This window comes from Dichomitus squalens, assembly GCF_000275845.1.
Source record: "Dichomitus squalens LYAD-421 SS1 unplaced genomic scaffold DICSQscaffold_7, whole genome shotgun sequence".
In the NCBI taxonomy this organism is placed as follows: Eukaryota; Fungi; Basidiomycota; class Agaricomycetes; order Polyporales; family Polyporaceae; genus Dichomitus; species Dichomitus squalens.
In genome coordinates this window covers 282,550-303,292 of record NW_006766889.1, presented here as the reverse complement: position 1 = coordinate 303,292, position 20,743 = coordinate 282,550, and the positions used below count along the sequence as shown (strand labels likewise).

The following is a 20,743-nucleotide window of genomic DNA, read 5'->3' as shown; positions in this document are numbered from 1 at the left end:
TCTTCTGCCCAACTCATTTGCTCGTTCGATTCGTATTCTCACAATATACCCTAGCACTTCTAGATCAGTATGAAGCACACGTAAATTTGTGGTCCATTCAGAGTGAGTGATGTATAGTATAATACAATTAACTAGTACAATTCATCCTGCATGAATATGCCTAGGCATGAAGTCCACAGACAATACAGCGGAACACAGTCCGCTCAATCACTAAGCAGTGCGCGCACCTCCCTGGCGGCCATGGGTAACATCGTGATGGTAGACGGGCTCCTCGGGAACAGGGAAGGCTTCGCTAGGTCGGTGAGACATCCTCGTTGCCGATACAGTGACTTCAAGAGACGGGAGGTCATTCAACGGGACCTCCGCTCCACCCGCCTATATGAAGGTAAGCGTCCAGCACGACGTCTAGTATGAACGCAATGCATTGAACTCACCTTCTGCACGCGCCAGTGGAGATTCTGATGCAAGTATGGTTTGACCACGCTAGGATCGAATGAATGCAAGCCCGAGAGCCTCGCAATCGCCTCGTTCAGGTGCACGAAGCCCTCGATGACAAGGTCGCCCTGGCGACGGCAGTTCGCGCACCGCTGAGGGGAGCTGTTTACGAACGCCTGGTGAGCCCCGACATAGTGCGGGCTCTTGCGCCACTCTGCTGGGCTCTCGGGAACGGCACCCAAGAATAGCAGGACACTGAAGCTCCCGCCGACTTCATACTTCTTGACGTGGATGCGCGCTGTCCAATCCCAGTAGTTGCTTGCAATGGAAATCGAAGGGATTGCCTCAGTCGTGAATTGCGTCTCGTCTTCGTCGTCCTGCGCAGCGATTGCGCGAGGGATCGGGGTCTCGACGGGAACAGAGGATGTGGGCTTTGCGGCTGCGATGGACTCAATATGAACGGGGGCTTCTTTCTCCCGCGACGTCGCGGCAAAGTTCACGACCGGGGGGAAGCCCCGCTTTCCACGAGAAGCGCCCCCGTACAGCTGATTGACGACCTGGGCGATATGAGCTTTGACAGCGTCTTGGTTGCCCAAGTCGAGGCCGTTGAACTCGGGATAGGAATACTGGAGTTTCTGTGGAACAACTCCTACGGACTCTGCGGATGTCCAGAAGGTGCTCTGCTCCCTCCAGAAGGGAGTCAGAGCTGAGGAAGATGCATTCGTGAGCCGCAACGATAGGCGTCGTAGGTGCGAGCAACGCACGTGTGTTTGTGTCCACCGTCGCGCCGTCAGGGATTGTGAATGTCCCGTCTTCCTCTACGGACTTGTTGACCCAAACACCAGGGTTTAATGCGGACCACAAAGAGAGAAGTCGATCGACTTGGGCGTGATGCAAGAAGAAAATGGGATCGAAGCCTGCCAGACAAACAGTCAATTGTGTGGTATAAGGTTCAGAGAGGTTACGTTATCTAGCATACCTGCAACGGCAGGGTCGGCCATGTGTCCATCTCCTCCGACGTCGACATGAATACCATCGTGGATAGCTTCCAGGCTGTTGCTAGAGCTGCCGCCGTCGTCCCGGGTGTGGTTGCTGAACGCCGGCCATGTGTGCACACGGGTCAGGAGGTTGTATGTCTTTGACCTGATGTCTGTTTGTGCAGACCGGAGGGTACTGTCGCGCACAACTCGGTAAGTGCATACGAGGGTCAGTTGTAGAAAATGTCGTGTCACCTCTTGAGCTCGGCAACATTATCCTGAGCATCCGCGTCCAAGGTGGTTGGGTGCCTGAATGTCGTCTGCCAATTGATGTACGGCTCCGGGAAGGAAGGTTCAATGGGATGGAATGCGTATTGGAAGAGAGGGTTGTCGACTTGAGTGCGCTTCCCGTCAGGTGTGGTGATAGTGACCCGCGCAAGAGATATAACTTCGGCAGGCGGCACGGAGTTGCTCGCCCAGTCCCAGAACGGCTGGCGGAGATCCGCAGCAGCCTTCTCCCAGCGGGCCTTGTCGACTGTGTAAGTGGCGGCGATGTCCTGAGCATGCTTGTGCAAGACTTGCTGTGTTTTGGATGTGTTAGCAGTACTTCCCGAGATGGGGCCGGTGCATTTACGAACCTCATAGAGTGCGACGTACGGCCGGTGCCATGTTGGGAACAGGACCGAGCCATGGGTACAGTAGCCAGCCTGCTCGGCAGGGTCATCTTGTCCGGCGCCGTCCCAGGAAATGTACGGCAAACCATGAATGCCTCCGATCTGGAAGAATGAGATCAAGTCTTCCTGAGTAGATTTCGACATCACGCCTGAAGGTTGTGTTTAGATGTAGGTCAGGTAGAGGGACATGAACCGCATACCGAGCGCTTGGATGTAAAGAGAAAACATCTCTTCGTTCTTGATGAAGTCATTGATCTCTAGGCGGTTGGGGGCGAGAGCACCTTGTGTGGATCCACCACGAGCGCCAGTGATTAGGAAGTGGGACATAACGAGCAAAGTCTGGGTTTCGAAAAGAGTAGGGTACGTTGCGGGTGTCCTGAGGGTGGACTTGTGCTGGATCGCTCATCTCCTCTCCTCTTTAAATGTACCCGTCCAGCCGCACGCAGCGCTACATCGCGCACAAATGACTCAAGATGAAACACCTTGAATATGGCACCTGTCCAAGCCATACCGTTCAGCGAGGCGCTATGCACCGGAATATGGTATCGCAGCAAACCACCCGCGCCACAGAATGGAGGCCTGGACGCTGAAAGATGGGTCGCATCGACGGGGGTTGAACATGTACGTCTTCAAGACTGCCCCTGCGCCCATGAAGACAGACGCGGTGTTCAGCAGATGATAGCCGTTGGACAGCTCACTCCTTGAGTGGGATACACCGAGGTATCCTTACGTTACAGCATCTCCCACATCGGTGGAATGGCCCAAAATCCTGACCTGAACTCGTGGCACGGCGTGTCAAAGACAGGTCCTCCACGCTGCAATTGACCTAAGCCAAGACTCACCAAGGATTGAACTTCGTTCCGACCGGGATCGCGTCTGGTCTGGCGAGCCGCCAAACTCGAACCACAGGCGTCTCCAAACAACCGCCGCCGACTCGAACGCGCACAGGGTCCGGCAGCTGAGCGTGCGGCAAGTACATGATGGGGCTGCTTCCCATCGAGCCAAGCAATTCGGGGCACGAGGACGTAGGCAGGTGCGCAGATGACATTGCAAATGTCAAGGCGTCTTACCGGACGCCACTCTCTCCGGGTCCAACCCTCACAAGAGCCACTACGCTGCGGCTTCATTCTCGACAATCAGTGTCGAGGGCGAGCGGCGGTCCTGTTAAATGGCCTCAATCTGGAGAGGAAGTATATTGGCCCATACGCACAGATGATTGAAATGAACATGTGAACCTGCAAACCCGGACGCTTAGCGCAATATTTACCGGTGGATAGAACAGAACAGCGGCAGAATGCTCGATTTCCGGCCGATGACGACAACCTTACTAAGCCCTGACGCACCTTACGAAACATTCTTCACTCGACGCTCCGTGCCACTGGGAGAGACAAGCGGATACGGAACATGTTGGGTTAGCAGGATGCTCCGGCAACTCTCTTCGTAGAGGCAGTGAAGGCGTCAAGGCACCCGGCGCGGCCTATCCACCCTATCGTATTGTGTCAGGCTAGATATCCATCAGGAGTGTGTACCATGCGTGCAAACCAGTCAACAAGGTATAGTCTATGAGACAAGAAGAGGGTGCTGACAGCACAGGGGCACAGCAGCGAGAACACATCAGTCCAAACCCAAGCCCCGGACCTGACTGCGGATGAGAGAACATACAAATCAAAGCCCGACTATCTCAACCAAATCACCATCCTCGAGATCAGCCTCCCCAATCTCAGTCTCCGGGTCCATTCTGTCTCCGTCAACGCTCAACGCGGGAACCTTCGGTGCCGCCGCTTTCCCGCGGCCGCGACCCTTCGCGGGGGCGCCCCCAGCAGGATATTCAGCCTCGAGCCCAGCCTTCTTGAGGAATGCACGGACGATGGCACCGCACTTCGTGGTGGGGCGGACAGTGAGTATGATATCCTTGTCAGTCCTTCCCGAGCGCACGGTGAGCTTGAACGTCTCAGATCCGTCCTCGTGTTCCTGCGATGGAGGCGAAGGCGATTCGTTGGCCTCAAGCTCAGATTCCATGATGGTGACGGACGGGCAACGAGCACGGGAGGTGGTCTGGTTCGGGTCGTCGTGTCCTGGGGGAACAGACACGGAACGGGCGCGCTTGTTCTCCTGGAGGTACCGGTGTGTGACCTTGTCGTATGCCTCTGAGGAGTAGGCCATTGAGATGTAGACGAATCTGAGGAGGCGAAGAGACATACCGAACGTCGCTGTCGCCCAGATCTTGATGCTATGTGGTGTTGAGGACGGAAACACCCGCTTTCCGTCGTAAGAGATGACAAGATTCTCGGCTCGGATACTTGCGAGGTCGGCAACCTCATCAAAAAGGCGATAGAAGTCGTCGTGCTTGATAGGGAAAGGGAAATGAGCTGCGAACAAACATATGTAGGAGTGGCTAAACGCACCCTCTTCTGCTCAATACCCCAAGCCTCTGCTTTACCGTTGGGATCCAGCGGATGGGGAGTCCACTGAACCTTGATTTGGACTTTCTCGGGGCCGCCAGACTCTGCCGCGGACGATCCTGCACGCATTTTGGCTTCCACTTGGACTCGCTGAGCGATAGACGCAAGTTCTGGAGCCAAAACAATGTTGTCCGTTGATTCGTCGGCGAACTCCGTGGGCGAAGGTGCTCGTGGTTGCACGCCAACTAATTGTCTAGATAGAGCTGAGTACGTCTGCGCAAAACATGAGAATATCGAAACACGCACTGCACCGCCGCTTTTGCTCGTTGGATAGCAAACTGCGTTAACATTGGCGGAGGTGTGATGGAACGGCTTCGAGGTTCCGCTAACAGAGTTGACTCCTCGTTATTATTTGCAATAGTCCTCTTTTGTAGACGGGTGGGCACGATGTCATCATCCGAGTCCAAGGATATACTGAAAGCATGCGTCAGTATACCCGCATGATATAGGCGTCTATTGTGGTTCTGGGAGAGCGTGCATATGCGCCGTGCGCATATATGCGTCTATACTCGCCAGAAAACGAGACGAATGACCAAGAAAGTCGACTTACACTATCTCGTTAGGTTTCTTCCTTGTCCAGTCCGGTAGTATGTCATTCTTCCTTTGAGGTTGCTTCTTCTTACGAGCACGGGGTCGTGGAGAAGAGCCGCCCTCGATGTCAGAGCCCTCTGAACTTCCAGACTTACGCTTTTGAATTGTCTTCTTCTCTACGATGCGTAGGGACCGAGGAAATGTCACGCGTGTTCGGATCGAGATACGCGATTGACGCACCTTCCGTTATCTTGCTCAGCTCCTTCCAAGCTCGGGCATCGCGGGTCTGGTTCCGCAGGAACAGCGCATCCTCGTCCTCGATGCTGAGCGTGGGCGGTTGTTGAGTGGAGGTACTAGCGGATGATGGACCCGGGGACGAGGAGGAAGCGATGTCGGTGTTGAGGACGGTGGCTGGCGCGCGTGCGCGGGGACGCGGTCGTGGCTTGGGAGTCGGACGCGTCGAGGACATCGCGGTTAATAGGCAAAGTCCGGGCGTGGGAATCTATTGACTTTCCAGGCCTTTTGTTCATTCACGTGATGTGGCGCCTCTGGCGCGCCCGAGCTGGCTCTACTCAACTCTCGTCCACGACCTGTCTCCGTCGATCGTCTGACTTTGCTTGTTGTACATTGTAAGACCGGACGATCTGTTGCTCGTGTTTCTAGATCCCATCAGGGAAATGGCCGAACCTACCGTTGTCTTCAAGCGAACTAAGTCCAAACATGCGCAACGAGCGCGCGTATCCACACCGGATCCGGATGCAGCATCTGCCAATGGAGGGAAGGCTGAGGAGGAGGTAGAAGAGTCAGTGACATCTATTGCTGCCAAGTTGAAGAAGAGGTCCAAAACGCGTGCAAAGCCAAAGACCGCTCTAAGCTTCGGTGGGGAAGAAGAGGTGAGACGTCAACATGCTATCTACCGGTAACTTCTGACAGGTGCTTGTATGTACAGGAGGGCGGCGAGACATTCAAAGTCAAGAAGGGAGCATTAAGCAAGAATCTGATGTTGTCGAAGGGTGTAGGGTACGCGAATTTTTCCCATGGCGAGCGGCTAGTGAATCTTTGTGCTCGAGCTTCCATATACACTGTACTCCTCACTATCATCCCAATGAAAATACATGCTTTTTGGGGCCATATGATGGCAGTTCCCGTGTATATGGAAGCCCGGGAACAACATCTTTACGTCTCAACTGGACTACAAGTACTGACTACGTTTCCAGAACTGCACTGCCTGAGCTTGAGATTCCGCGACATCCCACTGGACCTACCTATGACGCGGCATATCTGTCCCAGCTCAAGGCGAGCACTCCTACTGCTCGTCCTGCTCTACCCACCGATGCGTATGATGCGGATGTCTCCATGGATGTGGACTCGTTTGCGCACCTCTCAGCTCTGAGTGCCATCCCGGACGATACAGCCGAGACAGCTATTCCTTCTGCTTCGTCCATCCTTGCAGCGAAGCAGAAGCGTGAACGTCTGCGCGCCAACAAGGGCGGCGATGACTACATCTCCCTCTCGCTTTCCAAACGGGATGATTTCTCACAAGGACCGCACCCAGAGAGCAGGCTGGTGAGGGAAGAAGACGAGCTTGGCGACGCTGACGATGGTATGTACTGCACAGCGTCTGATCCAGAAGTCACTGGCTTAGAATGTCCCACTTCCAGAATTCGCCGAGTACACCAGCGCAAAAGAACGCATCGCTCTAGGAAAAAAGTCAAGGAAGAAAGAAGCACAGAAGCGCCGAGAAGAAATGAACGAGATGATTGTGGATGCGTGAGTTGCTCTTCTGCTTGGTATCGTCAGTGCGATTCCAACCACTCCACATAGGGAGGATGAAGATGAAGAGACCAAAGAATGGGAGCAAGAACAGCTCCGGCGTGGTGGGCTGCGCGCACAGGCAATAGAACCAGTCGCGAAACCAGTGTACAAACCTGCACCAAGTACGTTGATTTCACGTGTAACCTCCACAAAGTCAATCCTGACTGTCATCCGTAGTACCTCCTGTTACTCCAATACCCACTATGGGCGCTGCCATCGCCCGACTAACACAGAGCATGAGCGAACTGACAACGTCGCACGCACAACATTCTACCTCCCTAACCAAACTTGGCGAAGAGCAACGCATTCTCGAACAGCGAGAGAAAGAGATGCGCGAGATGATCGCGAAAGCAGAGGAGAAACGCAGCTGGTTCTCCGCCTTCCGGGACTGGATCGAGAGCGTAGCAACGTTCCTCGACGAGAAGGTATTCCTCTTTCCACTCATCACCCAAACGACACTGACAACCCTTCCGGAACCCAGTTCCCCCCTTTAGAGAAGCTCGAGAACGACCACATCTCGCTCATCAAAGAGCGCGCCGACATGATCGCCCAAAGGCGGCGCGCCGAAGACGCCGACGACCTCGCCCTCTTCTTCGGTACTCCGCCCTCACTCCAGCGCCCTCCCACCGACGAACTCGACGAGCTAGGCCGCGCCGTCCCCTCCGTCAACTCTCCCGCGGCTCGCGCGAACCGCGCCTCCGCCCGCGCGTCTCGGCGCGTCCTTCGTCGAGCCACGAACCAGCAGCGCGCGCAGGAGGAGCAGGAGGGCTACTCGACGGACGCGTCCCTCCCTCCTGCGGACGCGGAAGATTACCGTATCGCAATGGGGCAGCTGCTAGCGGATGCCAAGGAGATCATGGCGGACGTGAAGGCGGAGGAGTTCAAGGACCCGAACGCCGGCTTGGGCAAGTGGTTCGGGGAGTGGAGGACAAAGTTCGGGGACATCTACACCGGAGCGTGGGGCGGGCTCGGGATGGTGGGCGCCTGGGAGTTCTGGGTGCGGCTGGAGATCCTCGGGTGGAACCCGCTGGAGGTGCGTGTATGCGCCTAACGATTGAAGCTGGGAGGAGGATTCTCACGAGCCCTGAACAGCGTCCAAGAAGCCTCGATTCGTTCCACTGGTACGGGTCCCTGTACAAGTACTCGCGCCCGTCTGAGGACGACGAAGACGACGAGCCCGAGCTGGGCCCCGACGGCGACCTTGTCTCGGCCATGATCACAACAGCCCTCATCCCGCGGGTCTGCCGTATCATAGAGAGCGGAGGGCTCGATCCATACTCGGCGAAGGATATCAGGCGCCTAATAGACCTGTCGGAAGAGATAGAGGTCTCGGTAGACAAGCAGAACCAGAAGTTCGAGGTGAGTCGTTGCCTTGACCTACAGTGATAGTAGCACTCAGCCCTGTATGGCCCTTGCGATTGCAGCTGCTCCTGAAGTCCGTCTACACCGTCTTCAACACCGCGATCACAGAGATCGAGACGACCCTCGCGCCCTTTATTGAGCTGAACCAGCCTCGCTTCGACCCACAAGCGATCCCTGCCCGCAGGCGTGTCCTCGCACGACAGTACAAGCTCCTGCGCGACTTGCTCCAGTGGCGGAAGCACGCAGGCGATCGCTACGGGCTTGGCAACCTCACGACGCGGTTGGTGACATCTAGCATGCTCCCCGTAGCCGAGAGCGGATGGGAGGTCGGCGGCGAGGAGATGATGCGCAAGGTGTGTCTGCATTGCTGTCTTACTCGTCTGAGCTGGAGCTGAGAAACACCCGCCAGGTTGCGCAGGCCCTCCCGGCGGAGCTCGTGCCTCCGTCGCTCCAATCGCTGCGCGCTGCATGAAATGGATGACCATGATTCGACTGCGATGAGATTAGTTACATGCATATTAATAGCCATCGGCCGTATTGGAGACACACAGACATAGTACGTTTCGGACATTTGTTCTCCTTTCCGCCTACGCGTTCGCTCGAAACCAGACACTGTATGCCTTCTATCGTATCCGTTCGTGACAATTCACGGCGTTCCGACTTCGCTCGGCGCTTCCACGATCGCGACCCGCGCGTCCGTCGACTTCTCCTTCCCCTTATCATGCTGCAACAACGACGGCGTGAAGTCAGACACTTCACCTGGCGTGACGACTTCCTCTTCGTCTTCCGTCTCCTCCTCTTCCTCATGGATCGCACCCACCGGAGTTGCGCGAAGGATCTCCAGGACGTTGCCGGCTGTTGCAGACGCACTACCGTAGGTGAAGTTCAGGCCTAAGATCTCGCTGATGTCTTGTGCTATAGCTCGTTGGTTGGTTGCACGTCTGGAGACACAGCGACACGCGACAGTACATACCTGAGTTCACCGTGACCGCGTTCAGCACGTCGGTCCGAGTACAAGCGGACAGTCCCGGGTCCCCCTCAGTGGCTGTCCCCCGAATGCGAACGCCCTTCGTCATGTCGACTAGAGCAGAATAGGGCAACTGGTAGGCTACGGGATAGGCAGGGAAGGTGACAGGCGCAAGCATAGACACGAGTGGTGAAGGCAGGGTCGCCACAGAGAGAGTAGCCTCCAGCCCAGCCGGCGCGGCGTACGGTCTAGTGAGCCCTTCCATGTATTCCCCAACGTCGGACGCGTGCGCCTCGGAAGGTACAGCCAGGATCAGAGGAGACGCCACGTTCTCATTAAAGATTCGGTACAGGTAGGCACTGCCAGGACTGAGACCACCGGGTGCAGCTTGTTGAAACGTGGCTTCGGCATTTCTGGAAGAGGACAGAGAGGGGGTGGCCGGGGACAAGTGTGGGGCGCTCAGGCCAGAAGGGCCGGGCGCGGGTGCGCTATATGCCGCCTGCGCGAGAAGCTCAGCTTGACGGAGTGTTTGGGGATAGGTGTTGGTGAATGCGTGCCATTGCGCGGCGTTGGCTTGCAACACGGGCGTGGAGGTATCGGTAGTAGCGTGCTGGTAGTTTGTCTCTGAAGAAAAAGGGGCGGTGAGGGTGCCGGGGGCAGGTTCATGTGCTGGAATGGAAGTCGAAAGCCCATGAGAGACCGGAAGGGATGCAGGAGCAACGTCTGAGTAGTATTGATACATCAGGGGAATCCCCTCAAGCTCGTAGGCAATCACAGGAGAAGTGGTGCCGACAGTCGCCATAGTAGAGCTAGCCATCGAGTTGCCACTGTTCTGGCGAGTCTTCGGACCAGGTTCCAGAACACCAAGAGTCAGCCCCGGTCCAGTAGTAGCTCTGGCAGGTGCAGAAACCGGAGCAGCAAAGATCTTCTGCGGCGGAGTCGTGGTCGACGGATCCTCCGGTGCCTCAGATGGGCTTCGGGACGCCTCAGAGGGCACTTCGCGTGCCGGACCGCTGCTCGAGGGGGTGGACCGCCTGCCTTTCCCCTTCGACCTGCCTTTGTCCTTGCGCAACTGTCTCAGGACCCATTGGCGCACCCATTTGGCGTCCCTGTGGACTCGTGTCCAGTCAGTGTTTCTCAGACGATGGCGGTGTCTGAACGCACAGTCCTGTCTCTAGAGCGATCTCCGCGAGCAAGTGCTCCTTCGTACCGTCCATGCCGGTGCGCGCGACATATTTCTTGAGGAGGGCTACTTGATCTGCGTTGGCGACCGCCCTATTCGGACGGGGCACCGGAGCGTGAGACGAGGAAGATACCGAAGCCGACCAGATGCGAAAGTTTGTCGCGGAACGAGTACGTCCTAGCTGCTCAGAGTCGTCCATGGGGCTTCGGAGTGCGCTCTGTGTGTTCTGCAGCGGATGAGACAGAGGTCAGGCAGAGCAAGTCTTGAGATGTGAGCTGGCGGGTCGTTTTTGTGTGAAGGGTATTAGCCTGTCTTGATTTGCTCCCAGTCAGACTGTTTCATTATCGCGGGCCTTCGCATCTCTTCACAGCTGTCGACGTAGAAGGTGTGTGTGCGAAGGGGTGTCGGAACGTGTGGACAGCCACCGCACCCTTCCGGCAATCCACTCCTCCAAGGATGGCAAGTCCGCCCGAACGTCCCTCTGAGTTGTTTCTTGGTTCGGAAGTTGCCTCTCGATGGGCTCACGTAGACCTGGTAGTACAAGTACAAAGCAACACAAGTAAGTAATAGTGATGGTGCCAAAATGTCCGTCAAGACTACAACAACAAGAGACGACCCGATCGACCCTCCGTCCCGACCCGCGCGCCAGAGAGAAAATCGTCTATCTCACTTAACAGTCTACCGCGCGTACTACCACTTGTCCAGCATCCTCCCGATCGCCCAGACGAACCCTCCCCCGCCCACAGGGACGAGGAGGACCCACACACCGAAGTCCCACACGAGCCGCCGCCCAAGCCTCCGCCGCTGCAGCGTGCGCTCCTTCCGCTGCAGGAGCTCATCGTGGCGCGAGTCGCTGCCCGACTCGGCCGACGGGACACGCGCGGGCGACGGCGTCGCGGGAGGAACGACGATCGCCAGCGGGCGCCGGAAGTAGTGGATCGTGATGTGGAGGAGCGCGGGCACGACGTACGTACTGAGGAAGGCGAGTAAGAGGACAAGGTCACTGCCCACGCGCGTGACGTGCGCGGGGAGGAGCGCGAGCGCGGGGGTGAGGATGTAGATGAGCACTTTCGAGATGGGTAAGGAGGTGGCGCGGCGGATAGGGTAAGGGACGGGGAGAGCGGGGGTGGTGATGAGGACCGAGGGGATGGAGAAGAGGAGGGCGATGGCGCCGAATACGGCTACGGTCGCTTTCAGTTCGGCGGAGGGCAGTTCCTGGCGCTGGGTCAACGATCAGTACGCTCCGCCGTGCACAGAATGGGAGCACGGACATACCGGCACATGGGCAGAAGCCTCAAAGAAGACAAGAGGTAGAGTGAACGCTAGGGCTAGTGTTAAGGATAAGATAGACAGGAGCTTGAAGGATCGCGACCGTCTGGGTTTCGGTGTCACCGGCTCGACGGTTCCCTTCAATGAGGCGTACAGAGGTACGGTGGAGGATGTGGCGAAGGCAAACGCAAAGGTAGCTGGAAGGAGAGTCAGGCTACTTGGACAGAGATCAGTCGATAGGGAGCACTCACGTATTCCATCCCAAAGTTTACCAAGCGAGGAGGAATAGGCGATAGGCTCGACTATATGCTTGGTATGCATATAAATCGTACACGCAAACCACGCGGCGTAGGCCGTTATGGACACCCATGAAGCGTAGATGATGCCCTTGGAACCAAGAGAGCGGGCGGAATACAGGGGCGCGATGAACGCCACGAGGACAATAGTCGTGATCAGCCTCGAGGGCACCGTGAGGACATCCGGGAAGTATGTGAGGAGCATATCCACAGACACTGCGGATCCATAAGACATGAGCGGACACGCATATAAGATATCGAGCTGAGTATGACATACATCGCAGGTACAACGCAGCGAGAGATATCCTCGATAATTGGGTGGAGAGCCGCACGACCTGGCGAAGTGCCGTCCTCCGTCCTTCCTTTCCTCTGCCCCGCGCGAATGTCTCTAACACGATTTCCTCCAAGTCTGCTCGCCTGACATAGCGGGCGAGCATGTACCACAGATGCCGCGTGAACGCCGATAGCACCGCGAAGAGCAAGAGAGCAGGTGCGGCGATCCTGAGCGGTATATCCAAGGACGGGATAATAAGTGCACCAAGCTTAAGGAACGGCGCGAAGAGGTACAGGAAGACAGAAATAGAGGAGAGCGGGGGGATTGGGGAATTCCGAAGACGTTCCAGCTGGAGGTCCGAATCCTCTGGCTCGTCATCGTCGCTCGAAAAATCGAACGCGGCCCCAGTCGGGGTAGTCTCCTCTACGTCCGGAACGAGGATGAGGGCGGCGGTGGAATCATAAGCGTCGAACGGGGAGTTGCGGCCGGAGGTGAAGGAATCCGAGCTCGTCGATGAGCGTGGGCTCGCGGGCATAGTTGATACAATATGCGCGGGGTTTCGTGCGCAGTTAGTTAGGGTGGGATGGGGCAAAGGAGCGGCGGGCCAAGTTCCGACTTGAAGGGGATAGAAGGGATGCTGTAGCAACTGCAGAGCCAGCCTGCGCCAAGACAGAGCTGTATGCTGTATGCCGAAGGGGGGGTGGAGGGGGGTGGGGGACGGAGAGGGGGAGCGAAAACTCTGGACGCGAGCGAGACGCGGAGTCTCGAGGATAAGCTCAAGCCAAGGGCGGCTGCGGACCCGAAGCCGCGGGACGTGCTCCCACCGTCCCGACTCCCTGGTGGCCAGATCCATCTACTCCACTCAATTTATGCACGGTTTGCTCGACCACTATCACATCTTTGACGGCCAATCTCTGATGTCCTCACTTCAGGTTGAGGGATGCAGTGAAGAAACATCGACGGCAGCGTAACTCCCAATGACCATACATGGACCGAGGAAAATAATCAGCAATATTATTGCGTGAGACCGCACTCGAAAAGACAAACGGAGACGCTGGGCGGCTATTGTCTACAATGGTTACACAGGCGCTACTTTACATTGGCTAGTACTTGACACTTCCACTCACAATTGTGTCACAGGTCATCCGAGTCCGCACCTGTCATCGTTCGACACCTTGGACAGCGAAATCGCAAGTATCAGACATACTATGCCTCCAAGAGACCTCCCTGGATTGTATTGGGATGACGAGACAAAACGATACTTCCCCCTCGCGTCTAGACCGGCGGGCGCGCCTTCTAGACCAGCGTCGCGGACAGAAGCAAATGTTACCACCGTACACCCGCAGCAACCGTCTAACCGGCGACGACGGTCGCCCAGGGAGAAAGAGGGGAGCCCGCCGCGGAAACGACAGCATGCGCAGCAAGGACTCGAAGAGGAAGACACCGAGCCGTCTGAACCCCGTAACACAGTATGGCGTTCGTTGAACGCGCTCAAAGAATCACCTCTCGGCACATACCGGAGGAGATGCATGCAGTACGTGCTACGGCCGCGAAAGTCATCACAGGCTCAAAGACAGTGTACATATAGTGATGTTCAGATCGGAAAACTCTCGAATCATACGCCCAAGACAGAGGGGGCAGCTAGAGTGCAGTTCGACGGCCCGGTAACGGCACTATGCGCCAAGGTCTAAACATCCCGCCCTTCATCGCCTTTCCCTCGTGTATCCCTAACTATCCCTTGGCAGGAGAACGAAGAAATCCTCATCGGAGACACATGGGGCTGGTTGTACTCCGTGCGGACAGATGACCCTAACGTCGGGAAGCGCCGGTTTGGCCTGCGGACACAGGTGTGATGGTTGCACGTCTACGCAAAAAACTATGAATGCTCACCGTGCCGTTTGCCCTTCATTGTCAGGTTACCTCTATCTCTCGCTCAGGACCTATTTGCGTGTATGTCAGGGCTGGGGATGTCCTCATCGCATATTCAGGATGCGCCTGCAAGAAGCTGACTTGAATGTTAGGGCAACGTCTTTTGGCTCACCCTCACGTCTTCTCACCAAGAACGATCATACTGGAGGGTGAGAAGGCTCAGTACCCCGAGCTACTTCCTCTAATGCCCGGTCGTGTGACGTAGAGTTTTGACCGTTCGAGAGCTGCCGATACACGTGTGCAGCGACGTTTGGTGTGGTCAAGTGCTTGACCGCAAAGTAATCATAGGTAAGTCAGCACAGACCTATCAGTAGTACCGTCCAAAATTAGATCTCTAGGTGGACGGAAGGCTGCCGTGTGCTTCCTAGACGTCGAAAAGCACGACTACATCCGATTACCGAGAAGCAGTGACGTACTCGCGCTATGCCAACATAATAAGGTAACGTATCCAATGACTCACGTTGACAGCAAGACTTGTCAGTCGCTCACTCGCGCCCAGGACATCACGTACATGGGCATGCGGAACGGCATTGTCGACCGCTGGGATTCCAGAGAGCCGGGGAGCAAAACGGACTTGGCGGTGAACATGGCGGAGCGACCGTCCGCGTGGAAAATGACGCCGGCTATTGACTACCTTCGTATCGTCCACGGGCATGAACTCGTCATCCGGACCATGCGGGGAGAGGTATGGTGCCTGATTTTGAGTTCCAGATCCAAGCTCATGGACGGCTGAACATAGCTTGAAACGCACGATATGCGGTTCCTTCGCAAGAACACCCCCCTCCTTCAGTTCTGGGGATTCTCGCCCACTATCGAGTCAAAGCTTGTGAGAGAGTTCGAATGTCCTGCCGCTAGAGCATCCCACCATTAACACATTGCTCGCCATAGGGGATCACCGTGGATCCCGGGGAAGACTTCCTGTTCTCTGGTGGAGGAGACAATCTACTACACATATGGTCTCTCCGTACGGGGCAAGCTCTCCCACCCCGCGACGTGGATACCGTGCTTTTCTCTCCGGAGCCGCAAGTGCTTGGCCAGACTGCAACGTCTACGAGGGTGACGTACCCGATCAGGGCGTTGGAGATCATAGAGGAAGACACCCAAGTTGTCCTATGGATGGCTTTCGTGAACCGGCTGGATCGGATTGTACTTGGCCCGAAAGGGCTGCTCCTTTAGCCTACTACTACTGGTCTCGCTCGCAAGTGGAGCCTCACGATAGTATAGTACCCCTTCGGTAAGTCTTTCCATGATATGTATGTTACACGCTCAGAGAGTGGTCCTCTGAGACACTCCAATGTGCATGCGTGTGTGGTATATGACGAACCGGCCGTCTCCAAACCCATTCTATCGACGTCCCCCCCCCCTGCAGCATGCAAACCAACCCTAACACTAGTCCCCCAAGCTCCAAACACTTATGAGGACTCGAGGATGCCCATATCCTTCCACTTCTCCCAGAGTGCCCCAACGCCGACGGGCGCGCCCGCTTGGCCTTTGATGTCTTTGGGATCGAGGAGCTCGTACTCCTTGCCGAAGGCTAAGAAGTGCGCGAAAAGGGAGTTGAAGTGGCCCTCGGAACGGAGGTGGAGGATCTGGGGGTAGTGCGCGTGGTAGAGGTGCGCAAATACGCGGAGAAGCTGGCGGTAGACGTGCTTGACGGTTGAGGGGAAGTTCTGCGAGAAATCGCGGCCTGTGGGTGTTTCACGGGGTGATCAGAAGGAACAGAAAGAGGGCGGAGCGAAGCGAAGGTGGACAGAGGGGATGGAGTATAGAACGTGAAACACGGGAGAACGTCAGAAGGTAGCAGGCAGATGGTGGATGGATGAATGGGAAGCATGGCTCCGACACGTACCGGACTTGGTGGGGAAGACGTTCTCGTCATCAAGGAGGTTCTGCACCCAGGTCATCACGTAGTCGATGTACGTGGGCGCGGGGAGCTGCACGTTTTTGCGATCTTGGTTGATCCACGTGTAGTTGAGACTAACAAGGAATGGGGGAGGGGGGGACGGCGTTAACGCCAGCGAGCTTGAGATCCACTAAGTTCACGTACCCTTGGCCTGCAGACATGGTGGGGCATGACTGCGCCGTGCAGCACTCGGCGAGGACGCCGTAGAATTGGTTCAGATTTTGGTAGAAGTCAAAGACTGACGCAAGAAGTCGGAGGCAGAGGAAACGATTTCTCCGAGTTAGCAAGCCTGCTAGTTAAAGCGTTGCAGATGTAGCGCACTGTTCACTGCGACCCATTCCATCACGTCCGCGTACTTGGGCAGCATGACGATTGTCTTGAAGTTGCCCTTCACCAGCGCGGCTTCTACGAACGGACTGCATAGATAGAGCGGTTTGGGCACAGAGGGACTCGTCGGCGTGGGGGGCGGAAGCGAGTCAGTCGATGGAAAGCTGCCAGAAGTGGGTGTTGTCGAGCGTCTTGGGGGCCGTTGGTTGCGCTGCATGGAGCGGCTGCATATACTTCCATCGGCATCGATGAGTAGTACCGGCGGAACAACCAGCTTACCCAATAGAGTTGAAGAACGACATAGCGGCCTAGAAACAGTATCGTCACAGAGTGAGTGATGCCGTGAAAAGGAGAAACGGGGACAGCGCAACCGTCGTAACAGGCCAAGCACCGTCACGACGCGAACTGGAGTTATGCGAGCGCACGTGATGGGAGTCAGTCCAACCTGGTTGTTTGGCCTTGCTGAATTCAGAGGCTATTGCCAAATACGGACAAACAACCACTCGCGGATGCAATGGCATGTGGCGCGTAGTACTGGTCCTTGCTTTCACCTACACCCACCGGGTCCGCCACGATGAGGACCCGCCGAAAAAGCAAAGCCGCGACTGCAGCGGCCTCTCAGGATGCTACTACACGCGACAACTCCCCCGCCCCTGGCTCCTCACCCTTCACCGTCACGATCCCGGAGGATGTTGACTTCGATTACCTCACCAATCTCCTTCCTGAAGTCAACCTCACGAACCCTGCACCGGATGCTATCGTCTCGTTGTATAGACTGATTGTTGGTCAGGCTACGGATGTGGAGACCGCTCAGCGCGAACTTGAAGAAGCTCAGGCCGAGATTCAGCGCAAGGATGTCGAGCTGGACCAAGCACTCCAGGACGGCGAAACTGCCACTTCCGAGTTACAATCTGCGTTGGAGTCAGTGCAGAAGGAGCTCGAACAGGTCAAGCAGGAGAAGGATACACTAGGTGCGTGGTGGCATCGCGATGTGTGCTTTCCGGTGGCTGCGGCTGTTCTCACAAGGGGCGCGTCTAGCCTCTGAACGCGCTAAGTTGCAAGCGCAACTCAACACTGTCTCAACCACGCAGACCTCCTCATCCGCCGAAGTCCAAACGCTTAAGCAACGTGTTGAGGAGACCGAGCGCGAGAAGCGTGACCTTATGGGTGTTGTTAGCAGGTTGCAGGACGACGCGGGCCAGCGCGACGCGGAAATTCAGACTCTTCGTGCGGATCTCAAGCAGGCCCGCCAAGAACACCAGGCACTGGAACGCCAGCTCAGGGAACTCACGTCGGCAGAGACTTCGACAAAGGTGCGTCCGCGTCTGGTCCGGGTCCCTCGGTCCTACTAATCTTCCTACAGTTCAAGCTCGATTCGCTGACCCAGCAGCTGGAACTTGCGAAGAGCGAGGCAGAGCGCAGCTCAACTGAGCTTGTTGCGAAGTCAGAGGAATTCGCCAAGTACCGCCGGACTAAGCATGCCGAACTTACCCAACTTCAGGCCGCACACGACTCCCTTGCCCAAACTCACGCGTCCACTGAGAGCACACTCAAGGCTCTCCAGTCCGCGCACGCTGCACAGACACACCAACTCACGGAGGCCCTCACGCGCATCCAGAATCTTAAGGGACAACTTGCCGAGCAAGAGGCGACATACTCTAGCGAGGCAGCTGGTCTACGCAGGTTGGTGTCCATGATGGAGGAGCGCGAGAAGCAGGCGAAGGCCATCGTGGACAGCATTGAGAAAGACTATGCGGGCGTGAACGACAAGGCGGAGAGACGGGAGGCAGTGCTACGGGAGGAGATCGAGAATCAGAAGCAGAGGGCGGAGGATGCGGAGAAGAGGGTGCAGGAGCTGCAGGCTGTCTTGGAACGGATGGATCGCGGCGAGTTCCCCATACCTGCTTTCGCAGGTTCTGTCAGTACTCCCGGCACGCCTGCCCGTGGTCATTCTGTTTCCACTCCTGTGCGGAACGGCTCGCCATCAGCGGACATGCTCACTCAGGGCATGCTAGGCCTCAGCCCGACCGTCGCGATGGCCAGCCGCGCGCAGAGAGGCGGGAAGTCCTTCACCGAGGTCTACTCCGACTATATCAAACTCCAGGAGGACTACTCGCGTAAGTGTGCGGAGTACGACCACATGGATCGTACGCTCTCGGCTGTTCTTGCTCAGATCGAGGAGAGGGTGCGTGCCGTTTGAACTTACTGCCATCTTTACTGAGATGTCGTCTAGGCGCCTATACTTTCTCAGCAGCGGGCCGAGTACGAACGACTGCAGTCCGAGTCTACTCAGCTCGCATCGCAGCTTGCGCAAGCCTTATCAGAGCGGGATGCGCTAGCCACTGCTGCGGAGGAGAACGGCCAGAAGCTGCAGAAGAGCATGCGCGAGAACGAGCTCCTCGAGAAGCAGCTTGAGGACCTCGGACGACAACTTCGCATTCTCCTCAAAGAACTTGGTAGACATCAAGACCCATCTATCCCAAGCGACGAGGAGCTTGAGCAGGACGAGATGTCTCGACCTGCGGAAAACATTGAGGCCGTGATCACCAATAACCTCGTTCTCTTCCGCTCCATCCCTCAACTTCAGGAGCAGAACCAGAAGTTGCTCAAGATTGTCCGAGAACTAGGCTCCAAGCTTGAGTCCGAGGAGAAGGACTACAAGGATGCGCTGGACCGTGAGCAGGGCGAGGCCGTTCGGGAGGCGCACGAAGCCATCAAGCAGCTTCAGCAGCAGCTTGAAAGCCAGAAGCGCAGCAGCGACGTCACCATCCAGGCGTACATGAAGGAACGCGACACTCTTCGTAGTCTACTTCAACGGCAGCAAGAGTCCGGTAGTGTCACACGCGTGCCCAACGGCGTTAACGGTCAGGTGCAGATCTCGGACTCGTCTGAGTTGGCGAAGGAACTCGAGGAGGTCCAGAAGCAGTTCGAAGCTTATCGCACCGAGATGGGTGTCGACTCAACGCGTCTGCGTGACGAGACTCTCAACGCCCAGCGCGAGGTCTCGAAGCTCAGCACTGCTCTTGCGAAGGCGAATGCTCAAATCGAAGTCCTCGCCGGTCAGTATCCGAAGCATATCCATTGTCGCTTCGGTTGCTAACAAAGAATGTACAGAACGCCATCGTATGGTCCAGGACCAGATCATCATCCAGAAGCGCGAGAACGAGGAGCTGCTTGCCCGTAATCAGAAGCTGTACGACACTTACACTCGCGTGGACATCGAATGCAACCGTATGTCCGAGGACTTGCTCGCAAGCAACCAGTTGCTCGAGCAGCTTCGCAATGAGTGCGCCAACCTTCGCGCCGAGAAGAAGATATGGGAGGTATGTACTGTGGAGCCATTCTAACAGACGCGTAAGACTCACAAGGTCCGTCCAGAGCATACAACTCCGCCTCGTTGAGGAGAACAAGACTCTCGCTGTTGAGCGTTCACATCTGTCTGATCTCATGGCCAACGTCCAGAAGATGCACAACGATCTCGAGCGGTCTGGTGAGAACGACCGTCGGCGTCTCGAGAGCCAGCTGCAGCTGCTAGATAACCAGAAGTAAGTGGCCCTGATTGGCAGATAAGGCGGGGCACTATGCTAACGTTTGACCGTAGCCAAGACATGCGCACTCAGCTCTCCCAGGAGCGCGAGTCTGTTCGCCGTCTGACGCTGCAGAAGGACATCGAGCTCAGGGAATTGCAAAATAAGGTTGATAAGACCGTACGTGTCAGTTCTCACGGCGCTGTCTACTCAGATACTGACAATAGATCATAGATCCAAGAGCTTAGCAAGACCCGCGAGTCTCTCATTGCTGCTGAGACGAGCAAGAAACATTTCGAGGAACGTGTCGAACAGCTAACGAGGCAACTCCAGGGCAACGAGGAAAAGCTTGCCGTCTACGAGCGCAGAGCCAGCGGTGTCAACGGCATTACTCCTCGCACGGATGAGGACATGTCCCGTGAGCAACAACTCGAGGTGGAGGTTGCGGAGCTTCGGTGAGCTGGCTACCACTTTTTTCGTCGTCGGGAAATTGACAGTCCCATCAGCTCTGCCCTCAAGGTCGCAGAGGTCGATCTCGCGACTGCGCGCAGCCACGTCCAGCAGTTCCAGGAAATCAGCCAAGCTAACGAGGCCGCCCTTGCCAACTTGAATGCGATCCACGATGAGTACAAGAGCGCAACAGAGGCTGAGCTGGAGAGGAGACAGGTCTGTTCACTCTACTATTGATCAGGACACACGTTGACGATCCGTTCCGCGGCAGTCCGAGATCCAAGCATCACAGGACAGGCTCCGTCTTGCCGAAGAGCGCCTGAATGAGGTCACTCAGCAGAATGCCGAGTTGCAGCGTTCGT

General features: G+C 56.4%; 6 protein-coding genes across 6 annotated transcripts; 1 reads left to right on the top strand and 5 right to left on the bottom strand.

Moving 5' to 3' along the window:
* Window positions 1–69: 69 nt before the first annotated feature.
* On the bottom strand, window positions 70–3,267 carry DICSQDRAFT_102354 (photo-regulated tyrosinase). Its single transcript, XM_007363728.1, has 8 exons — window positions 2,929–3,267; window positions 2,287–2,860; window positions 2,051–2,235; window positions 1,668–1,993; window positions 1,415–1,608; window positions 1,200–1,352; window positions 435–1,141; window positions 70–375 (listed from the first exon to the last, which is right to left on the bottom strand). Exons 2-8 carry the CDS (start codon window positions 2,411–2,413, stop codon window positions 211–213), a joined length of 1,857 nt encoding a protein of 618 aa, XP_007363790.1. The 5' UTR covers window positions 2,414–2,860; window positions 2,929–3,267; the 3' UTR covers window positions 70–210.
* Window positions 3,268–3,604: 337 nt separating this feature from the next.
* DICSQDRAFT_82717 (uncharacterized protein) lies at window positions 3,605–5,557 on the bottom strand. The gene is made up of 6 exons (XM_007363727.1): window positions 5,320–5,557; window positions 5,099–5,255; window positions 4,795–4,962; window positions 4,492–4,741; window positions 4,288–4,432; window positions 3,605–4,233 (listed from the first exon to the last, which is right to left on the bottom strand). The coding sequence occupies exons 1-6, from the start codon at window positions 5,546–5,548 to the stop codon at window positions 3,752–3,754; spliced, it is 1,431 nt and encodes a 476-aa protein (XP_007363789.1). The 5' UTR covers window positions 5,549–5,557; the 3' UTR covers window positions 3,605–3,751.
* Window positions 5,558–5,756: 199 nt separating this feature from the next.
* Window positions 5,757–8,728, top strand: DICSQDRAFT_168121 (GCFC-domain-containing protein; the record flags this gene model as incomplete). Its single annotated transcript, XM_007363726.1, has 10 exons — window positions 5,757–5,972; window positions 6,029–6,099; window positions 6,297–6,682; window positions 6,741–6,849; window positions 6,904–7,016; window positions 7,072–7,319; window positions 7,376–7,927; window positions 7,987–8,253; window positions 8,319–8,609; window positions 8,666–8,728. The coding sequence occupies 10 exons, from the start codon at window positions 5,757–5,759 to the stop codon at window positions 8,726–8,728; spliced, it is 2,316 nt and encodes a 771-aa protein (XP_007363788.1).
* Window positions 8,729–8,902: 174 nt separating this feature from the next.
* Window positions 8,903–10,605, bottom strand: DICSQDRAFT_168120 (uncharacterized protein; the record flags this gene model as incomplete). The annotated part of the gene is made up of 3 exons (XM_007363725.1): window positions 8,903–9,171; window positions 9,230–10,332; window positions 10,388–10,605. 3 exons carry the CDS (start codon window positions 10,603–10,605, stop codon window positions 8,903–8,905), a joined length of 1,590 nt encoding a protein of 529 aa, XP_007363787.1.
* Window positions 10,606–10,898: 293 nt separating this feature from the next.
* On the bottom strand, window positions 10,899–12,955 carry DICSQDRAFT_134673 (uncharacterized protein). The gene is made up of 4 exons (XM_007363724.1): window positions 12,249–12,955; window positions 11,927–12,187; window positions 11,682–11,872; window positions 10,899–11,627 (listed from the first exon to the last, which is right to left on the bottom strand). Exons 1-4 carry the CDS (start codon window positions 12,778–12,780, stop codon window positions 11,097–11,099), a joined length of 1,515 nt encoding a protein of 504 aa, XP_007363786.1. The 5' UTR covers window positions 12,781–12,955; the 3' UTR covers window positions 10,899–11,096.
* A 685-nt stretch (window positions 12,956–13,640) lies between these two features.
* Window positions 13,641–16,827, bottom strand: DICSQDRAFT_134671 (uncharacterized protein). The gene is made up of 13 exons (XM_007363723.1): window positions 16,684–16,827; window positions 16,399–16,628; window positions 16,222–16,315; window positions 16,026–16,151; window positions 15,063–15,863; window positions 14,914–15,000; window positions 14,674–14,859; window positions 14,513–14,613; window positions 14,380–14,462; window positions 14,267–14,323; window positions 14,161–14,195; window positions 13,834–14,092; window positions 13,641–13,779 (listed from the first exon to the last, which is right to left on the bottom strand). Exons 1-5 carry the CDS (start codon window positions 16,704–16,706, stop codon window positions 15,587–15,589), a joined length of 750 nt encoding a protein of 249 aa, XP_007363785.1. The 5' UTR covers window positions 16,707–16,827; the 3' UTR covers window positions 13,641–13,779; window positions 13,834–14,092; window positions 14,161–14,195; window positions 14,267–14,323; window positions 14,380–14,462; window positions 14,513–14,613; window positions 14,674–14,859; window positions 14,914–15,000; window positions 15,063–15,586.
* Window positions 16,828–20,743: the final 3,916 nt, after the last annotated feature.

Excerpts from the sequence above, each read along its gene's own strand:
- DICSQDRAFT_102354 (XM_007363728.1), bottom strand. The coding sequence starts at position 2,413 with ATGTCCCACTTCCTAATCACTGGCGCTCGTGGTGGATCCACACAAGGT. Across the intron at positions 1,994-2,050 it reads CGTACGTCGCACTCTATGAG|CAAGTCTTGCACAAGCATGC; the intron begins GTTCGTAAATGC and ends TCCAAAACACAG. Across the intron at positions 1,609-1,667 it reads AATGTTGCCGAGCTCAAGAG|TACCCTCCGGTCTGCACAAA; the intron begins GTGACACGACAT and ends TGTGCGCGACAG.
- DICSQDRAFT_82717 (XM_007363727.1), bottom strand. The coding sequence starts at position 5,548 with ATGTCCTCGACGCGTCCGACTCCCAAGCCACGACCGCGTCCCCGCGCA. Across the intron at positions 5,256-5,319 it reads GCTGAGCAAGATAACGGAAG|AGAAGAAGACAATTCAAAAG; the intron begins GTGCGTCAATCG and ends TACGCATCGTAG. Across the intron at positions 4,742-4,794 it reads CGAGCAAAAGCGGCGGTGCA|ACAATTAGTTGGCGTGCAAC; the intron begins GTGCGTGTTTCG and ends AGCTCTATCTAG.
- DICSQDRAFT_134673 (XM_007363724.1), bottom strand. The coding sequence starts at position 12,780 with ATGCCCGCGAGCCCACGCTCATCGACGAGCTCGGATTCCTTCACCTCC. Across the intron at positions 12,188-12,248 it reads CGCTGCGTTGTACCTGCGAT|TGTCTGTGGATATGCTCCTC; the intron begins GTATGTCATACT and ends ATGGATCCGCAG. Across the intron at positions 11,873-11,926 it reads TAAACTTTGGGATGGAATAC|CTACCTTTGCGTTTGCCTTC; the intron begins GTGAGTGCTCCC and ends CTCTCCTTCCAG.
- DICSQDRAFT_134671 (XM_007363723.1), bottom strand. The coding sequence starts at position 16,706 with ATGTCGTTCTTCAACTCTATTGG. Across the intron at positions 16,629-16,683 it reads TCGTTCTTCAACTCTATTGG|CCGCTCCATGCAGCGCAACC; the intron begins GTAAGCTGGTTG and ends AAGTATATGCAG. Across the intron at positions 15,864-16,025 it reads AACGTCTTCCCCACCAAGTC|AGGCCGCGATTTCTCGCAGA; the intron begins CGGTACGTGTCG and ends TGAAACACCCAC.